The 18,437-nt window shown below is 46.8% G+C and overlaps 1 protein-coding gene across 1 annotated transcript in view; it reads right to left on the bottom strand.

Moving 5' to 3' along the window:
- The window catches only part of otog (otogelin), a 123,823-nt gene extending 113,326 nt beyond the window's left edge, over positions 1-10,497 (bottom strand). Inside the window, exons 1-7 of the mRNA XM_090221657.1 lie at positions 10,470-10,497; positions 6,051-6,444; positions 5,317-5,608; positions 4,814-5,048; positions 3,331-3,429; positions 2,952-3,109; positions 1,540-1,661 (exon numbers count right to left, since the gene is read on the bottom strand). Coding sequence (XP_090077783.1) covers positions 1,540-1,661; positions 2,952-3,109; positions 3,331-3,429; positions 4,814-5,048; positions 5,317-5,608; positions 6,051-6,444; positions 10,470-10,497 — 1,328 coding nt within the window. The remainder of the gene's footprint in view (positions 1-1,539; positions 1,662-2,951; positions 3,110-3,330; positions 3,430-4,813; positions 5,049-5,316; positions 5,609-6,050; positions 6,445-10,469) is intronic.
- Positions 10,498-18,437: the final 7,940 nt, after the last annotated feature.

Here is an 18,437-nt window from a genome sequence, read left to right as displayed (position 1 = left end):
CAGATTTGTGAAAATGTAATTTTGTGTCATTCTCAAAACTTTTGGCCACGATTGTAGGTCTTTCATTCACTCTTATTCTGGACCTCAATTAGTTGAGACAGACCAGGAGTTGGACACCTGAAAGCCTGCACGCCCACTACCTCTCTTCCAGTTCGGGTCAAGACCAAGACCGGGAGAGGGACGAGGGGTCTGAGACCAAGTTGTCACAGTTTCTGTTCGATTTGATTAGTTACCGCTGGAGGGCACCCTTACCTTGTTTTCTAGTTTCCACGGTTACCCTGATCATTAATTATTGGTTTCACCTGTGGTTAATTACCTTCTCTGTTCAACAGGTTCCTCTGTTGTCCTGTATCTGTGCTTAGGTCTCGTGTTTTGTTTAGTTTACTCTTGTGCTTTTGCCTTGTTTTCCGTCAAGACTTGAAGTAAAAGATCTGGATGTACCCTTATCTCTGCTTGCTGTGTTTCACTGCGTCTGGGTTCGAGTTCGTACCAGTATTATTGTAACACAAGTCAAGAACAATGCAAGTCCAATTTCAAGACCACGGTTGTAAATGTGTCAAATCACCATGATAACAAGATCTCAAAATGTCCAGTATTTCTGTGGTCATATTTCAGAAGAACAAATGCACTCTTTAGATATTCCGAATGGTGATGAAATGGATGCTGAGGACAAACAGAGAGACACTCTACACATAATCACTAACCCACTGATTTAATTTGATTTGAAACAGGTCTATAACAGATGAAAAGACTTAAGTAGATTCCATCTCCCCCCCTGGTCTCCTCTTACTAAATAGAGCTGTGAAACAATGTCTTATCGACCAGCCAATCAAGGACATTCTGACCACCGCCTCAATGTTTGAGGATATTTTTTCAACAACAGTAAAGGACTGTAATGTTATGAGTAAAGTAGAAAGCCCAGGCAGGTTTCAATAGTCGATGAGATATTGTGTCATGAAAGGAGTGTGGATATTTGGCCATGGCGAAGAGGTTTTATGGGCCGACTCAATGAGAGCTGGTAATTATATGATTTTCACTCCGGTGGCTCCGGTTGGACTCGGCAAGAAATTACGAGACCTCGTTGTTCGAGACTGAGTCAAGACCGAGTAAAAACACAGAGACAAGACCTCAATATGTTGTCTGGAGACCAGACTCACTACAACACATTGTGATGTCACAACGGAGACCAGACTCACTACAACACATTGTGATGTCACAACGGAGACCAGCCTCACTACAACACATTGTGATGTCACAACGGAGACCAGACTCACTACAACACATTGTGATGTCACAACGGAGACCAGCCTCACTACAACACATTGTGAAGTCACAACGGAGACCAGACTCACTACAACACATTGTGATGTCACAATGGAGACCAGACTCACTACAACACATTGGGATGTCACAACGGAGAGCACTTCATTTTAACACCTTTCTCAGCTCTTATTTTACATCTGCTTATAAAACATTTATTAAACAAACCTGTAATCAATCAATCAACCAATCAATCAGTCGATCAAATCAATCGATTACCTCTGTCCCTTGAAGGTAACTTTGGACCTGTGCAACCTGATCTCTCCTTCCCAGGGCAGGAAGAGACTAACTGACCGCGTGCAGGAGTAGGGAGAAGAGCGGCAGTCTGGGTCATTGTGGACCTGTAAAATCAACAGAATAGACTATTTATTAATTTATAAAACATTTTAGTTAGTTAGTTGATAATTACAAATAAGTAAATACAAGAAATAAAATACAGAGACATTTAGATCAACGACATCGCTACCGTACACAACATGAACCGAGAAACAAGTGACCAGACCGAACAAGACCAACAGTCCCCCCACATCCCCCCCCCCCCCCACACACACACACACACACACCCCACCCCCCACACACCACAATTCCAGAAACGTAAAACCCCAGGGCATTCCCAAATCATATGAACATTTTTTACCAGGAGCCCCCCTGAGGGCACAGAGAGCAATTTGGGGATTGAATGGTCTTGAATGATCTTGAATGGTTAGTGTGGGGTGCAGTTCAATTCTACGGGGGTTGCTCGATTCAATTCATATGTTGGACCAAACTCTGGTCCAACAGGTCCCAGTACGACACACGGAGAGGTCTCTCTCCCATGAGGCGCGAGGGATTGGTTTATCAGTCATTTTAAACAGCAGATCATTTAATTGTGAGACCAGTCTCTGTTTACTACTATGAATAAATAATGAGTGGATTGGATGGATACACCGTTGTGCCCCCCCCCCCCCCCCCCCCCCCCAGGGGACTCCATATGCCCACAAGGCAGAACGCAGCTAGAAGTCAAAGGAAAAGGAAGTTCCAGGTAAAGTTGTTTCTTATTCTAGTTTTCTCCTGGAGCGACTTCCTCTCGGTTACTCAGCTTGTTTTTTAGGAACAAAGTCGAGGTTTGTTGCGGACGGTTGAGATGCATTGTGGGTAATTGCAGTAGCCTAACGGTAATTGACATAAATTAGTCCAGTAATGAGATGGCTTTCAGTTAATCTTCAGAGCAAATATTACCCTGAGGCCAAGACTGTACTCTTCTAATCTAAGACTGTACTGAGAACCGACAACCCTTAGAAACACTGTGAGATGAAGAGCAGCTCTGGGAATGATACTCATGGGGAGTGGAAATCCTGGCTAGCCGATGATGAATAAAATCACTGATATTCAGCATTTCAGTCAATAAGAATTGAAAATCAAATTGTTTTATTTCATACAAAGCACTCACTGTTGAAGCCCAAGTTGAGCCTTCCATATCAAATCATAGTCTCCACTTTCCTTTAAAGCCAAGTTGAGCCTTCCATATCAAATCATAGTCCCCACATTCCTTTCCAACCCTGTATTCTTTATAAACCTACTAGACCAGATATGGATCTGTGATATGCTACTGAGAGTCATGCTCTATGCTGGTAAACATGCAGCGGCATTACCTGTATGAGAATGCTGGCCTGGCTGGTGTCTTCACAGTCTCTCAGCAGAGTGTAGGTACATCTCCCAGGAAAGTGATAGTACAGCCCATCAAATGTCTCGTAGTTATACTGGCCCCACGACCGACACGTCATCTCCCTCTCAAATCCTGGGTTAGGAACTGGACAGACAGACAAACAGGCAGACAGGCAGACAGGCAGACAGACAGACAGACAGACAGACAGACAGACAGACAGACAGACAGACAGACAGTTGGAGGGTGAATGGGGAATGTGTTGGTACAACAGTCCATACAATTCCCAATGAATGCTGTCTGTCATCCCTCACTTCAACCATCTGTACCCCACGCCAGATGAAGCTCTGGATAGTAGACTGTTTAACCTGTTTGGCATCGTGTTCCAGTAGCTTGGTATAAACTGCAGTCACATGACTCAGGATGGACACACTGACCTCCATTCAGACAAGGAAACGAACAGGGATCTGAAACACAATCACATTCAGTATCATACAGAAGTTATACACCTTTATACACTAACTCTACAGAGAGTTTTATTTCCATGAAGATATTGAAGATAATTTGATGAATTCTCTAATGATAGCAATATAAAGCCCTTCTTAACCAAATATTTAAACAATCCCACAGTAGACTGAAACCAGCGTTGTGCTGTACCACAGACTGTGTTGTCTGTTCAAGATCAAATACCTGGAAAGTCACAACTTTCCATGACGGCAACTTTGGAGAAAGTCCCCACCTCCACCTTCCTCCCTTCCCCTCCATTCATCTCTTTCTCCTTCTCTTCTTCTCCTTCTTCTACCTACCTTCTTCTACCAAATAAAATACAATTTGATTTGATTTGACCTTTATATCAGTTCTTCTTCTACCTGACCTTTATATCAGTTCTTCTTCTACCTGACCTTTATATCAGTTCTTCTTCTACCTGACCTTTATATCAGTTCTTCTTCTTCTACCTGACCTTTATATCAGTTTTTCTTCTACCTGACCTTTATATCAGTTCTTCTTCTACCTGACCTTTATATCAGTTCTTCTTCTACCTGACCTTTATATCAGTTCTTCTTCTACCTGACCTTTACATCAGTTCTTCTTCTACCTGACCTTTGTATCAGTTCTTCTTCTACCTGACCATTATATCAGTTCTTCTTCTACCTGACCTTTATATCAGTTCTTCTTCTACCTGACCTTTATATCAGTTCTTCTTCTACCTGACCTTTACATCAGTTCTTCTTCTACCTGACCTTTGTATCAGTTCTTCTTCTACCTGACCATTATATCAGTTCTTCTTCTACCTGACCTTTATATCAGTTCTTCTTCTACCTGACCATTATATCAGTTCTTCTTCTACCTGACCTTTATATCAGTTCTTCTTCTACCTGACCTTTATATCAGTTCTTCTTCTACCTGACCTTTACATCAGTTCTTCTTCTACCTGACCTTTACATCAGAGCTAAGCCTGAGTGGCTAGCACCTATAGCTGCAGCTCCTCATCTCATCTTGCCCTGGCAACATATGTGGTCTGAGGAGGGAGGGAAAGAGGGACATATGGAGAGTGGTGGTAGGACCTGACCCTGTTAACCTGTTAACCCAGCCGTATTATAGACGTACTCATTAGAGACCCCCTTAGACTAAGCTGGGCTGGACAAAAGGGGCTCCGCCTCACCTCTCTTAGTGTCTGTTGTAGAGAGGTGACTCAGGCCAGACAGAGGGGGTAATTGTTCTTGGAAAAGATGGGAAGTTTGGGAGAGGGAAGTTAACCTTGCACATTTACATTCAAACATCCTACGGGGGTGTTTACACAATCTCTTCTGTCCATAAATGGCTTTTCCCACCAAACATACAGTGGCCTACCTGTTGGCCTACGCAGGCCTACTGATGACCTCAGTGCTTCCTTTGAGTCTGAAGATGAATCGACTACAGTTGTGTTGAAGTAGTGGACTGAAGATCTGCCAACTGAAGATGACTTGACGGATGATTGGTTGACGGACGAAGAGTTGGATGAAGATGAGTGAACTGAGGAGACGTTGGTTGACGTGCTGGCTAGTGATGCATTGGTTGCTAATGTATCTGCAGTTCTATGAAGTTCCTTTGGGGAAAGATTTGAAAAGAAAGAACAATTAAATACAATAGAATTATCTGCAACATTCACTCAGAAGAGACAATCATTTAATCCTATAGCTGTACGAGCCTGTCCTGACTTGACCAGAGTCCTGCTCGCCAGACTCAGCAGCTGTATGAGCCTGTCCTGACTTGACCAGAGTCCTGCTCGCCAGACTCAGCAGCTGTCTGAGCCTGTCCTGACTTGACCACAGTCCTGCTCGCCAGACTCAGCAGCTGTCTGAGCCTGTCCTGACTTGACCAGAGTCCTGCTCGCCAGACTCAGCAGCTGTCTGAGCCTGTCCTGACTTGACCAGAGTCCTGCTCACCAGACTCAGCAGCTGTCTGAAAGAGTCTAGTCCTGACTTGACCAGAGTCCTGCTCGCCAGACTCAGCAGCTGTCTGAAAGAGTCTAGTCCTGACTTGACCAGAGTCCTGCTCGCCAGACTCAGCAGCTGTCTGAAAGAGTCTAGTCCTGACTTGACCAGAGTCCTGCTCGCCAGACTCAGCAGCTGTCTGAAAGAGTCTAGTCCTGACTTGACCAGAGTCCTGCTCGCCAGACTCAGCAGCTGTCTGAAAGAGTCTAGTCCTGACTAGCCAGAGTCCTGCTCGCCAGACTCAGCAGCTGTCTGAAAGAGTCTAGTCCTGACTTGGCCAGAGTCCTGCTCGCCAGACTCAGCAGCTGTCTGAAAGAGTCTAGTCCTGACTTGACCAGAGTCCTGCTCGCCAGACTCAGCAGCTGTCTGAAAGAGTCTAGTCCTGACTTGACCAGAGTCCTGCTCGCCAGACTCAGCAGCTGTCTGAAAGAGTCTAGTCCTGACTTGACCAGAGTCCTGCTCGCCAGACTCAGCAGCTGTCTGAAAGAGTCTAGTCCTGACTTGACCAGAGTCCTGCTCGCCAGACTCAGCAGCTGTCTGAAAGAGTCTAGTCCTGACTAGCCAGAGTCCTGCTCGCCAGACTCAGCAGCTGTCTGAAAGAGTCTAGTCCTGACTTGGCCAGAGTCCTGCTCGCCAGACTCAGCAGCTGTCTGAAAGAGTCTAGTCCTGACTTGACCAGAGTCCTGCTCGCCAGACTCAGCAGCTGTCTGAAAGAGTCTAGTCCTGACTTGACCAGAGTCCTGCTCGCCAGACTCAGCAGCTGTCTGAAAGAGTCTAGTCCTGACTTGACCAGAGTCCTGCTCGCCAGACTCAACAGCTGTCTGAAAGAGTCTAGTCCTGACTTGACCAGAGTCCTGCTCGCCAGACTCAGCAGCTGTCTGAAAGAGTCTAGTCCTGACTTGACCAGAGTCCTGCTCGCCAGACTCAGCAGCTGTCTGAAAGAGTCTAGTCCTGACTTGACCAGAGTCCTGCTCGCCAGACTCAGCAGCTGTCTGAAAGAGTCTAGTCCTGAATATATTAAATGTTATCATTTACATATGGAGAGTCTAGTCGGTGTTTGAGAGAGTGAAGAATGGGTCATTCCCAGAAAACCAAAACTAAGCTCTTTGTAACAGAAGCTGATTCGCTTTAATTAACCGTGTTAAAGTTTCCTGAGTTTAATAACGAATAGCCAGGCTCTCAGGTGACAGATTTAATACTGAGTTGATTAAATGTTTGACATCGAAACGTTTTATAGTACAATCGTACGTTTTGGTTTCACAAAATTCCTGTGAGATTTACAGTAGGCTACGTTGGTGCCAAATCAGAGTCTGGAGTGATTTGATAAAGAGATACAGAATTCCAGGTAGAATAATTCTAGAATGAGTAGAAGCCCTTCTACTGAGAGAATGTTGGCTTCAAATCAATAATCTACAATGTTATGATAAAGAGTTACAGAATTCCAGGTAGAAGAATTCTAGAATGAGTAGAAGGGCTGAGAGAATGTTGGCTTCAAATCAATCGTCTACAATGATATGATAAAGAGTTACAGAATTTCAGGTAAGCAGAATCCTCGTGACTAGAGGTGAGAGAAGAGAACTGTCATCCACCCCCAATAACAGCTACAGAGCACGACACTCTTATTGAAACAAAAGGTTGTTCAGAAGTTATTTGAAGTGAGCAATGGTCAATATCTATGCAGTGGTGGAATAAGTACCCAATTGTAATACTTGAGTAAAAGTAAAGATAGTATTTGGTTTTAAGTATACTTAAGTATCAAAAGTAAATGGAATTGCTATGTTCCTGTCCTGCTAGCCATTCAAAATGTAAAGAGTACATTTGGGTGTCAGGGAAAATGTATGGAGTAAAAGTGCATTATTATTTTTAGGAATGTAGTGAAGTAAAAGTAAACGTTGTCAAAAATATAAATATAGTAAAAAGTATAGATACTCCAAAAAATGACTTAAGTAGTACTTTAAAGTATTTTCACGCTTCTAACCAGCCTCAGCCCCAGCCTCCATCTCTACCCTGTCCCCAGCCCCAGCTTCTCCCCAGCCCCAGCCTCCATCTCTACCCTGTCCCCAGCCCCAGCTTCTCCCCAGCCCCAGCCTCCATCTCTACCCTGTCCCCAGCCCCAGCTTCTCCCCAGCCCCAGCCTCCATCTCTACCCTGTCCCCAGCCCCAGCTTCTCCCCAGCCTCCATCTCTACCCTGTCCCCAGCCCCAGCTTCTCCCCAGGCCCAGCCTCCATCTCTACCCTGTCCCCAGCCCCAGCTTCTCCCCAGCCCCAGCCTCCATCTCTACCCTGTCCCAGCCCCAGCTTCTCCCCAGCCCCAGCCTCCATATCTACCCTGTCCCAGCCCCAGCTTCTCCCCAGCCCCAGCCTCCATCTCTACCCTGTCCCAGCCCCAGCTTCTCCCCAGCCCCAGCCTCCATCTCTACCCTGTCCCAGCCCCAGCTTCTCCCCAGCCCCAGCCTCCATCTCTACCCTGTCCCAGCCCCAGCTTCTCCCCAGCCCCAGCCTCCATCTCTACCCTGTCCCCAGCCCCAGCTTCTCCTCAGCCCCATTCTCAATCTCTACCCTGTCCCCAGCCCCAGCTTCTCCCCAGCCCCAGCCTCCATCTCTACCCCGTCCCCAGCCCCAGCTTCTCCCCAGCCTCAGCCTCCATCTCTACCCTGTCCCTATCCCCAGCCACAGCCTCCATCTCTACCCTGTCCCCAGCCCCAGCCCCAGCTTCTCCCCAGCCCCAGCCTCCATCTCTACCCTGTCCCCAGCCCCAGCTTCTCCCCAGCCCCAACCTCCATCTCTACCCTGTCCCCAGCCCCAGCTTCTCCTCAGCCCCAGCCTCCATCTCTACCCCATCCCTATACCCAGCTTCTAACTAGCCTCAGCCCCAGCCTCCATCTCTACCCTGTCCCCAGCCCCAGCTTCTCCCCAGCCCCAGCCTCCATCTCTACCCTGTCCCCAGCCACAGCCTCCATCTCTACCCTGTCCCCAGCCCCAGCTTCTCCCCAGCCCCAGCCTCCATCTCTACCCTGTCCCAGCCCCAGCTTCTCCCAAGCCCCAGGCTCCATCTCTACCCTGACCCAGCCCCAGCTTCTCCCCAGCCCCAGCCTCCATCTCTACCCTGTCCCAGCCCCAGCTTCTCCCCAGCCCCAGCCTCCATCTCTACCCTGTCCCAGCCCCAGCTTCTCCCCAGCCCCAGCCTCCATCTCTACCCTGTCCCAGCCCCAGCTTCTCCCCAGCCCCAGCCTCCATCTCTACCCTGTCCCCAGCCCCAGCTTCTCCTGAGCCCCAGCCTCAATCTCTACCCTGTCCCCAGCCCCAGCTTCTCCCCAGCCCCAGCCTCCACCCCATCCCTATCCCCAGCCTGAGCCTCCACCCCATCCCTATCCCCAGCCTCCACCCCATCCCTATCCCCATCTTCTACCCAGCCTCAGCCTCCACCCCATCCCTATCCCCAGCCCCAGCCTCCACCTCTACCCCATCCCCATCTTCTACCCAGCCCCAGCTTCTCCCCAGTCACAGCCCCAGCCTCCACCTCTACCCCAGCTTCTACCCAGCTTCAGCCTCCACCCCATCCCTAGCCTCCACCTCTACCCCATCCCCAGCTTCTACCCAGCTTCAGCCTCCACCCCATCCCAATCCCCAGCCTCCACCTCTACCCCAACCCCAGCTTATACCCAGCTTCAACTTCCACCCCATCCCTATCCCCAGCCTCCACCTCTACCCCATCCCCATCTTCTACCCAGCTTCAGCCTCCTCCTCTACCCCATCCCCAGCTTCTACCCAGCCTCAGCCTCCACCTCCACCTCTACCCCGTCCCCATTCCCATCTTCTACCCAGCCTCCACCCCATCCCCAGCACAGCCTCCACTTCTACCCATCCCCAACCCCAGCTTCTACCCAGCCTCAGCCTCCACCTCTACCCCATCCCCAACCCCAGCTTCTACCCAGCATCCACCCCATCCCTATCCCCAGCACAGCCTCCACCTCTACCCCTTCCCCATCTTCTACCCAGCCCCAGCCACAGCCTCCACCTCTACCCCTTCCCCAGCTTCTACCCAGCCTCAGCCCCAGCATCCACCCCATCCCTATCCCCAGCCTCCACCTCTACCCACATCCCCAGCTTCTACCCAGCCTCAGCCCCAGCCCGGACACCTGAGCCCTCCAACCTCTGCTTTCATCTCCCAGACCAGACCAGACCAGACCAGGGACAAAGGCACAGAGAGGAGAGAGGAGAGAGGAGGGGCTGGCTGAGCTGCGTTTGCATTATTAACCATTGATTATTAGGAACATCATTGTGAACAGAGAGCTGAGTGAGAATTACTGATCGTACAACAGCAGATGTATCTGTCTCCTTGTAATGACTCTCAACAACATGCAGTTATCGTGTTGCAGCTCAATTATGGAACACGTGATGTCATCAAACTGAGACATTGCTTGTTAGAACAGGAACTACAGATTATAGAACCGATAGAACAGTTGCACGTTAGGCTCTTGGGATGTAGCTGAGTTTGGATTGAAAATAAATGGTCATTAGGACCAAGGGACAGTATGAGAACTAAACTGTGTGACCCCAGCTAGTGTGAGTTTTCTACATTGTTTACTAACCTATATAGAAGCCTAAACTATGGTTTCTCACAGAGAAACACTGTCATGGAACACGTTATCTAATGGGAGTAGTTTGTAGATATGGGTAAGACATCTTGTGACTCTAATGAAGTGTACAGATCATGTACAAATTGCATTTTGTTCTACTTGACCATAGGTACACTAGTAATGTTACAACATAAATAAAATGCATTTTATATTAAAAAATGGTAATACACATAGAAATATTTGTACACATTTCCTCCAATTTAATCTAATGCACAGACACTACAAAACGAGCTTGGGGTCTTTATGTACTGAAAGATATCCAGGTATAATTTCTGTATTTTTCTGTGAATGAAAAGCTCAGGGTCATTAGTTGTGATTTCTGGTGTCTGTGCCTGACATATTTAACGTGCTCTATCAATGCTGCGTTTCAAAACAGCGGCTCCGCTCTCCTACCTGTCCTCTTTGGGAAGCGGTATCCCATTTCGCCAGCATTATACTGCTGCTTTTGCTGTTGGGAGAAAGAGAGAACAAGGAAAGGTTTGTTCCTAGCAGGTAATCAGCACTTGTGTTGGTCAGGAAAAAGAACCGCGGCGCAAAAAGACTAGGACCTTTTCTCTGACATCAACAGAATCCGAGGCTGAAAATGTCTACTGTGTGACTGACTACAACTCAGACAATAAACACAACACTCAATACATTCGCAATGAAAATCGTCTCAAAATGACAGTGTAATAACGTCTTCATTGTTTTTTTTTAATTATAACATAATAATAATAATAATAATACATTATTTTACAAATTAATTATACATGATTTATGAAACTCACTTATCATGCCAGTTTGTTATATTCACTGCGTCTATGCCCCACGAAATGTGCGCTGAAATAAATGAGGAAATGGAAGTGATGAGTGATCGAAATGATTAAAAGGTCCAATAAAACCTTTCTGAATAACTCGATAATACGACATCAGAATATCAGAATGTGAGAAGAATCACCGACAAAAAGTACGTACAGTTCTACACATATAACAGGTGCGCAAATATAGCGTCCATAAAAGTGCATTACAATATTCTGCATCTATGATATTGAAAACATTTGGCTAGTTGTATTCCTGCAAAAAAAAAACTTGTAATGCAAATTAATGATTAAATGGTAAGAAACCGAGAGAAAAAAATGACAACAAATAAAACAAAATATATAAACAAGTCTATGTAGATTAAACCACTTCAAAAATGAACACGGGATTTACCTTGATAAATTAGAATAAAATAGAACGATAAAAAATGCAAAAATCTTTTCCTGCTCAAAATTAAATTAGGATCCATTCGTGATTCATACAACCCACGGTCAGTGGAATCGCTTTCTCCCCCGCCAGGTAAAATGGAATTTAGCTGCACCATCGATACATTTTTTCTGATACCATGTGGATAATTTCCTCCTCACAGATTTCCTCTCCTTCTCTCTCTTTTTCCATTCGGGTTATTCCGGAGGAGCATCCTTGCTCCTTGGATAGGCACCAGCCGCTCCTGCACATTTGCATAATATATGCAAGGATGGCAGGTAAACTAGAGGCGCGAGGACAGAGATGGACCCGGGTTCTGAGGTGGTGCAATATTTCCACTTAGGTGGACATGTTTTGTAAACCACTTTAACATCCAGTGGGAAAGTATGGTAAAATGTGCTTCTAATTTGTGATTTTTGATAGATCGCCTATAGGGCCCAGACTATAAATTCAGTATGCCTAATTTTGTAAAAGTAAACATTCAACAAATCAAATATAATTTGTATCACAAGCCATAGGAACGTGTTTTTGTTTTAAATCTAGGCTAAATGTGTTTCTAAATGTTACATTTAAGGCACTTGAGATTTTATTTTTTACACCTGATAGTGTTGCATTTCTGAAACGTCTACAGCCGTTCCTACCGGTAACAACTCATCTACTGCCTCGACAGCGCCCTCATGTGTTCAATATGTCAGTCCATTATATTATTACAGTACAACATGCAGTGGAAGAGAGAGAGTTGGGTGAGACAGGGACGCAGCTTAAGCCCCACCTTCTACAACAATATATATCAACGATTTGGCGCGGGCACTAGAACAGTCTGCAGCACCCGGCCTCACCCTACTAGAATCTGAAGTTAAATGTCTACTGTTTGCTGATGATCTGGTGCTTCTGTCACCAACCAAGGAGGGTCTACAGCAGCACCTAGATCTTCTGCACAGATTCTGCCAGACCTGGGCCCTGACAGACCTGGGCCCTGACAGTAAATCTCAGTAAGACCAAAATAACGGTGTTCCAAAAAAGGTCCGGTCGCCAGGACCGCAAATACAAATTCCATCTAGACACCGTTGCCCTAGAGCACACAAAAAACAATACATACCTCGGCCTAAACATCAGCGCCACAGGTAACTTCCACAAAGCTGTGAACGATCTGAGAGACAAGGCAAGAAGGGCATTCAATGCCATCAAAAGAAACATAAATTTCAACATACCAATTAGGATCTGGTTAAAATACTTGAATCAGTCATAGAGCCCATTGCCCTTTATGGTTGTGAGGTCTGGGGTCCGCTCACCAACCAAGACTTCACAAAATGGGACAAACACCAAATTGAGACTCTGCATGCAGAATTCTGCAAAAACATCCTCAGTGTACAACGTAAAACACCAAATAATGCATGCAGAGCAGAATTAGGCCGATACCCACTAATTATCAAAATCCAGAAAAGAGCCGTTAAATTCTCCAACCACCTAAAAGGAAGCGATTTCCAAACCTTCCATAACAAAGCCATCACCTACAGAGAGATGAACCTGGAGAAGAGTCCCCTAAGCAAGCTGGTCCTGGGGCTCTGTTCACAAACACAAACACACCCCACAGAGCCCCAGGAAAGCAACACAATTAGACCCAACCAAATCATGAGAAAACAAAAAGATAATTACTTGATACACTGGAAATATATATATTTATTTAAACAGAGCAAACTAGATTGTTATTTGACCATAAACAGAGAGTACACAGTGGCAGAATACCTGACCACTGTGACTGACCCCAAACTTAAGGAAAGCTTTGACTATGTACAGACTTAGTGAGCATAGCCTTGCTATTGAGAAAGGCCGCCGTAGGCAGACCTGGCTTTCAGGAGAAGACAGGCTATGTGCACACTGCCCATAAAATGAGGTGGAAACTGAGCTGCACTTCCTAACCTCCTGCCCAATGTATGACCATATTAGAGAGACATATTTCCCTCATATTACACAGATCCACAAAGAATTCAAAAACAAACCCAATTTTGATAAACTCCCATATCTACTGGGTGAAATTCCACAGTGTGACATCACAGCAGCAAGATGTGTGACCTGTTGCCATGAGAAAAGGTCACCCAGTGAAGAACAAACACCATTGTAAACACAACCCATATTTATGCTTATTTATTTTCCCATTTGTATTTTAACCATTTGTACATCGTTACAACACTGTATATTTCCATAATATGACCTTTGTAATATCTTTATTAGTTTGGAACTTCTGTGAATGTGATGTTTACTGTTCATTATTATTGTTTTTCACTTTTGTATGTTATCTACCTCACTTGCTTTGGCAATGTTAACACGTTACAATGACAATAAACCCCCTTGAATTCAATTGAATTGAGAGAGAGTTAGAGAGAGAGAGAGAGAGAGAGAGAGAGAGAGAGACAGAGAGAGACAGAGAGAGAGAGAGAGAGAGAGACAGAGAGAGAGAGAGAGACAGAGAGAGAGACAGAGAGAGAGAGAGAGAGAGAGAGAGAGAGAGAGGAGGGGGAGATAGATGGGGGGTAGAGGGGGAAAAGAGACAGGGGAGAGAGAAAAATTTAATTGTACATTGCAAAACAAATTTTCCATCAATCAGATTTTATTTGAACATTCTTCTTTACAAAGCTTTAGCAAAACATGGACCTGAACACCCTAAAGAGCCAGCCTCAACATGGACCTGACCACCCTAAAGAGCCAGCCTCAAAGTGGACCTGAACACGCTAAAGAACAGCCTCAACATGGACCTGACCACCCTAAAGAGCCAGCCTCAACATGGACCTGAACACCCTAAACAGCCAGCTTCAACATGGACCTGAACACGCTAAAGAGCCGACCTCAACATGGACCTGAACCCCCTAAAGAGTCAGCCTCAACATAGACCTGACCACCCTAAAGAGTCAGCCTCAACATAGACCTGACCACCCTAAAGAACCAGCCTCAACATGGATCTGACCACCCTAAAGAGCCAGTCAAGGGTAACAGTCTAGGGTAACAGTCTAGGGTAACAGTCTAGGGCACATATGTCAGAGTCAAGGCCCGCGGGCCACATCCGGCCCGCAAGAAGGTTTTTTACGGCCCCTGGGATGATCTTGATTTATTATTAGAACCGGCCCGCAGCAAGCCGGCAGCCCGCAGATCTTTTACACGCACCAATACTACATTTCCCACAATGCAAAGGTGACGCACCGAGCAGTAGGCTGCTTCATTTCAATATTTATTGGCACAGCAGTCGTCAGCATCACAGTAAAATTAACTTTCAGATACCCATCAAAAATGGCAAAACGGAAGGTGGATACTGAGAACCGGGGGTTTCAAACAAGGTGGGAGTCGGAGTATATGTTCACGAAGGTAGCTGGAAAACCTGTGTGTCTTCTGTGTGGAGAAAGTGTGGCGGTACTGAAAGAGTATAATCTGAGACGACATTATGAAACGAAACACGCGGACAAAAACAAGAATATGGACATGGAACAAAGGCTACAAAAGGCAGAGGAATTAAAACGAGGCCTCAAATCTCGACAGGCTCTGTTCAAAAAAGCCAAATCACAAGGCCAGGCTGCTGTCAAGGCCAGTTTTATTTTGGCAGAAGAGATCGCTAAATCAGCCCGGCCATTTACGGAGGGGGATTTCATCAAAAACTGCATGATTAAAGTTTGTGACGAAGTTTGCCCAGAAAAAAGGCAACTCTTTTTAAATGTGAGTCTGAGCAGAAACACCATTGCCGAGAGAGTAGACCAGTTGTCCATCAATCTAAAAGAGCAGCTTGTGAAAAAGGGAAAAGATTTTATTGCATATTCCTTGGCTGTGGATGAGAGCACCGACATTTCTGACATTGCCCAGTTGTCAATTTTCATCCGCGGAGTGGACTCCAACCTAAGCGTGACAGAGGAGTTTTTGGCTTTACGTCCTATGCATGGCACAACTACGGGGCATGATTTGTATGAAGAGGTGTCAAGATGTGTAAATGAGATGGAGCTGCCTTGGGAAAAACTCGTGGGTTTGACAACCGACGGAGCACCTGCGATGTGTGGACACAGGAGCGGACTGGTGGCGAAGATACGGGAAAAGATGCAAGAGGAAAACGCGACAGGTGAGCTGACAGCTTATCATTGTATCATACACCAGGAAGCGTTGTGCGGTAAAGCCTTGAAAATGGAGCATGTAATGAGCATCATCACGCGCACAGTTAACTTTATCAGAGCCAAAGGTTTGAATCACCGCCAGTTCAAGGCATTTCTGACGGAGTTAGAAACGGAGCATGGTGATTTGCCTTATCACACAGAGGTGCGATGGCTAAGCCAGGGAAAGGTGCTTCAAAGATGTTTCGAGCTTCGTGAGGAGATTTGTCTGTTCTTGGACAGCAAAGGGAAAGACACAACACAACTCCGAGACGAAATGTTTCTGTGTGAAATGGCTTTTCTGTGTGACATTACGAGTCATCTGAATGCAATAAACTTGCAGCTGCAGGGTCGGGATCGTGTCATCTCTGATATGTACAGTACAGTGAAGGCATTTAAAACCAAACTGACTCTGTGGGAGACGCAGATGCGGAAAGAAAATTTGAGCCACTTTCCCAGCTGCCAGACCATGAAAGAGAAGCTCTCTACCAGTGCGTTCCCGAGCACACAGTTGGCTGATAAAATCGGTATGCTTGCCGCTGACTTTCGACGCCGATTTGCTGACTTTGAAGCACAAAAAAGCAGGTTGGAACTGCTCGGTAACCCATTTGCTGTTGACGTGGAAAGCTCACCACCAAACCTCCAAATGGAGTTGATTGACCTCCAATGCAATGATGCACTGAGGGCAAAATATGCGGCAGTGGGTGCTGCGGAGTTCGCCCGTTTCCTCCCCGGCACAATGCCCCAGCTGCGCATCCAGGCTGCTCAAACGTTGTCTATGTTTGGCAGCACATACCTGTGTGAACAACTGTTTTCTTTGATGAACCTGAACAAAACATCACACAGAAGTCGACTTACTGCTGAACACCTCCACTCAATTCTGAGGATTTCTTCAGCTCAGAGCCTTACCCCGAACATTGATGAACTTGTGGAAAAGATGGGACACCACCAAGTATCACCCTCAACCTCAAACAAGTGAACATTACTGTGCAATCACATATTTAGAGTTTTTACTCAGTTCAAGTTTAAAAGTTAAAATTTAATATTTGTTTTCACTGCATGTTACTTCTCCTTAAACAAAGTGTTGTTTTTGATTAATAGATTTTTGCACTTTATTTTTTTGTATTTCAATCCAATTATATTTTAAAAATATTTCAGTTGAGTGGATGATAGAAAATTGCTATTATTGTTTTTTCTTTGAAGTAAATTTAGCCCACTTTTGCTAAAATAGAAAATATAGTCTACTGATGGTGCCTTGAATACCGGTTTCTTTCATTTAATGTTCATGTTATGGGGATATTTATATAAAGGAAATTTGTCTTTTGTGTCTGTTGAAAATTAAAGATTACTGACAGAGCCATAAGAAAATATTGCTTTATTTATCTGATCATATTGTAATATATTTGTTAGGTTTTCAGTAGGTTCAATTAGGTTCACTAGACTATATGCGTCATTTAAAAATTTTTCAATGAACATTCGAACAGTCCGGCCCTCGTCTTGTAGCTGATTTTTTTATTTGGCCCTCCGTCCATTTGACTTTGACACCCCTGGTCTAGGGTAACAGTCTAGGGTAACAGTGGAGGAAAAAACCTAAAGGAAGAAAGAAACCTTGAGAGGAACTAGACCCTAAGGAAGGAACCAATCCTCTTCTCTCTCTGGCTAGCCAGGCAAGTTCAGAGGTAGTAAGCCCGCCAAGGTCGGGCAATTGTTCAAATGAAACTCAATACCCAACGAGTAAAACTTTTAAAAATGTGGAGCAATGGTGGTCTGGTGGTCATGATCTCAAGTGTAGGATTTGAATGTGAATCGGATGCTTCTCACACAGAGGGCTCTGGTTACAGAGAGAGGAAGTGGGTCTGTGTGTGACTGACTCTCACAGAGAGAAGAGGGCTTTGACCAAATCCCCTTTAGAGAGTTCCTGGGGGCGCTCCCATGTCCCACGGCCGCTTTGTGCCCCTCCACCATTGTGTGTCTAGTTTCATCAGTTGTAAGGAGACGTGAGCATAGGGGGGACATGTTGGGAGGAGACTGTGGACAGGGGGACAGACAGGTAGAGGGGACAGACAGGCGGAGGGGACAGACAGGCGGAGGGGACAGACAGGCGGAGGGGACAGACAGGTGGAGGGGACAGACAGGAGGAGGGGACAGACAGGTAGAGGGGACAGACAGGCGGAGGGGAAAGACAGGCAGAGGGGACAGACAGGCAGAGGGGACAGACAGGCAGAGGGGACAGACAGGCAGAGGGGACAGACAGGCAAAGGGGACAGACAGGCAAAGGGGACAGACAGGCAAATGGGACAGACAGGCAGAGGGGACAGACAGGTAGAGGGGACAGACAGGCGGAGGGGACAGACAGGCGGAGGGGACAGACAGGCAAAGGGGACAGACAGGCGGAGGGGACAGACAGGCAGAGGGGACAGACAGGCGGAGGGGACAGACAGGCGTAGGGGACAGACAGGCAAAGGGGACAGACAGGTAGAGGGGACAGACAGGCGGAGGGGACAGACAGGCGGAGGGGACAGACAGGCGGAGGGGACAGACAGGAGGAGGGGACAGACAGGAGGAGGGGACAGACAGGCGGAGGGGACAGACAGGCGGAGGGGAAAGACAGGCAGAGGGGACAGACAGGCAGAGGGGACAGACAGGCAGAGGGGACAGACAGGCAAAGGGGACAGACAGGCAAAGGGGACAGACAGGCAAAGGGGACAGACAGGCAGAGGGGACAGACAGGCGGAGGGGACAGATAGGCAGAGGGGACAGACAGGCAAAGGGGACAGACAGGCGGAGGGGACAGACAGAAAGAGGGGACAGACAGGCGGAGGGGACAGACAGGCGGAGGGGACAGACAGGCAAAGGGGACAGACAGGAGGAGGGGACAGACAGGCGGAGGGGACAGACAGGCGGAGGGGACAGACAGGAGGAGGGGACAGACAGGAGGAGGGGACAGACAGGCGGAGGGGACAGACAGGCGGAGGGGACAGACAGGCAAAGGGGACAGACAGGCAGAGGGGCC

The sequence above is a fragment of the Oncorhynchus mykiss genome, chromosome 26, assembly GCF_057628025.1.
Source record: "Oncorhynchus mykiss isolate SJ-2025 chromosome 26, ASM5762802v1, whole genome shotgun sequence".
NCBI lineage: Eukaryota > Metazoa > Chordata > Actinopteri > Salmoniformes > Salmonidae > Oncorhynchus > Oncorhynchus mykiss.
The sequence above is the reverse complement of the archived record's forward strand: the minus strand, read 5'-3'. Positions and strand labels throughout refer to the sequence as shown.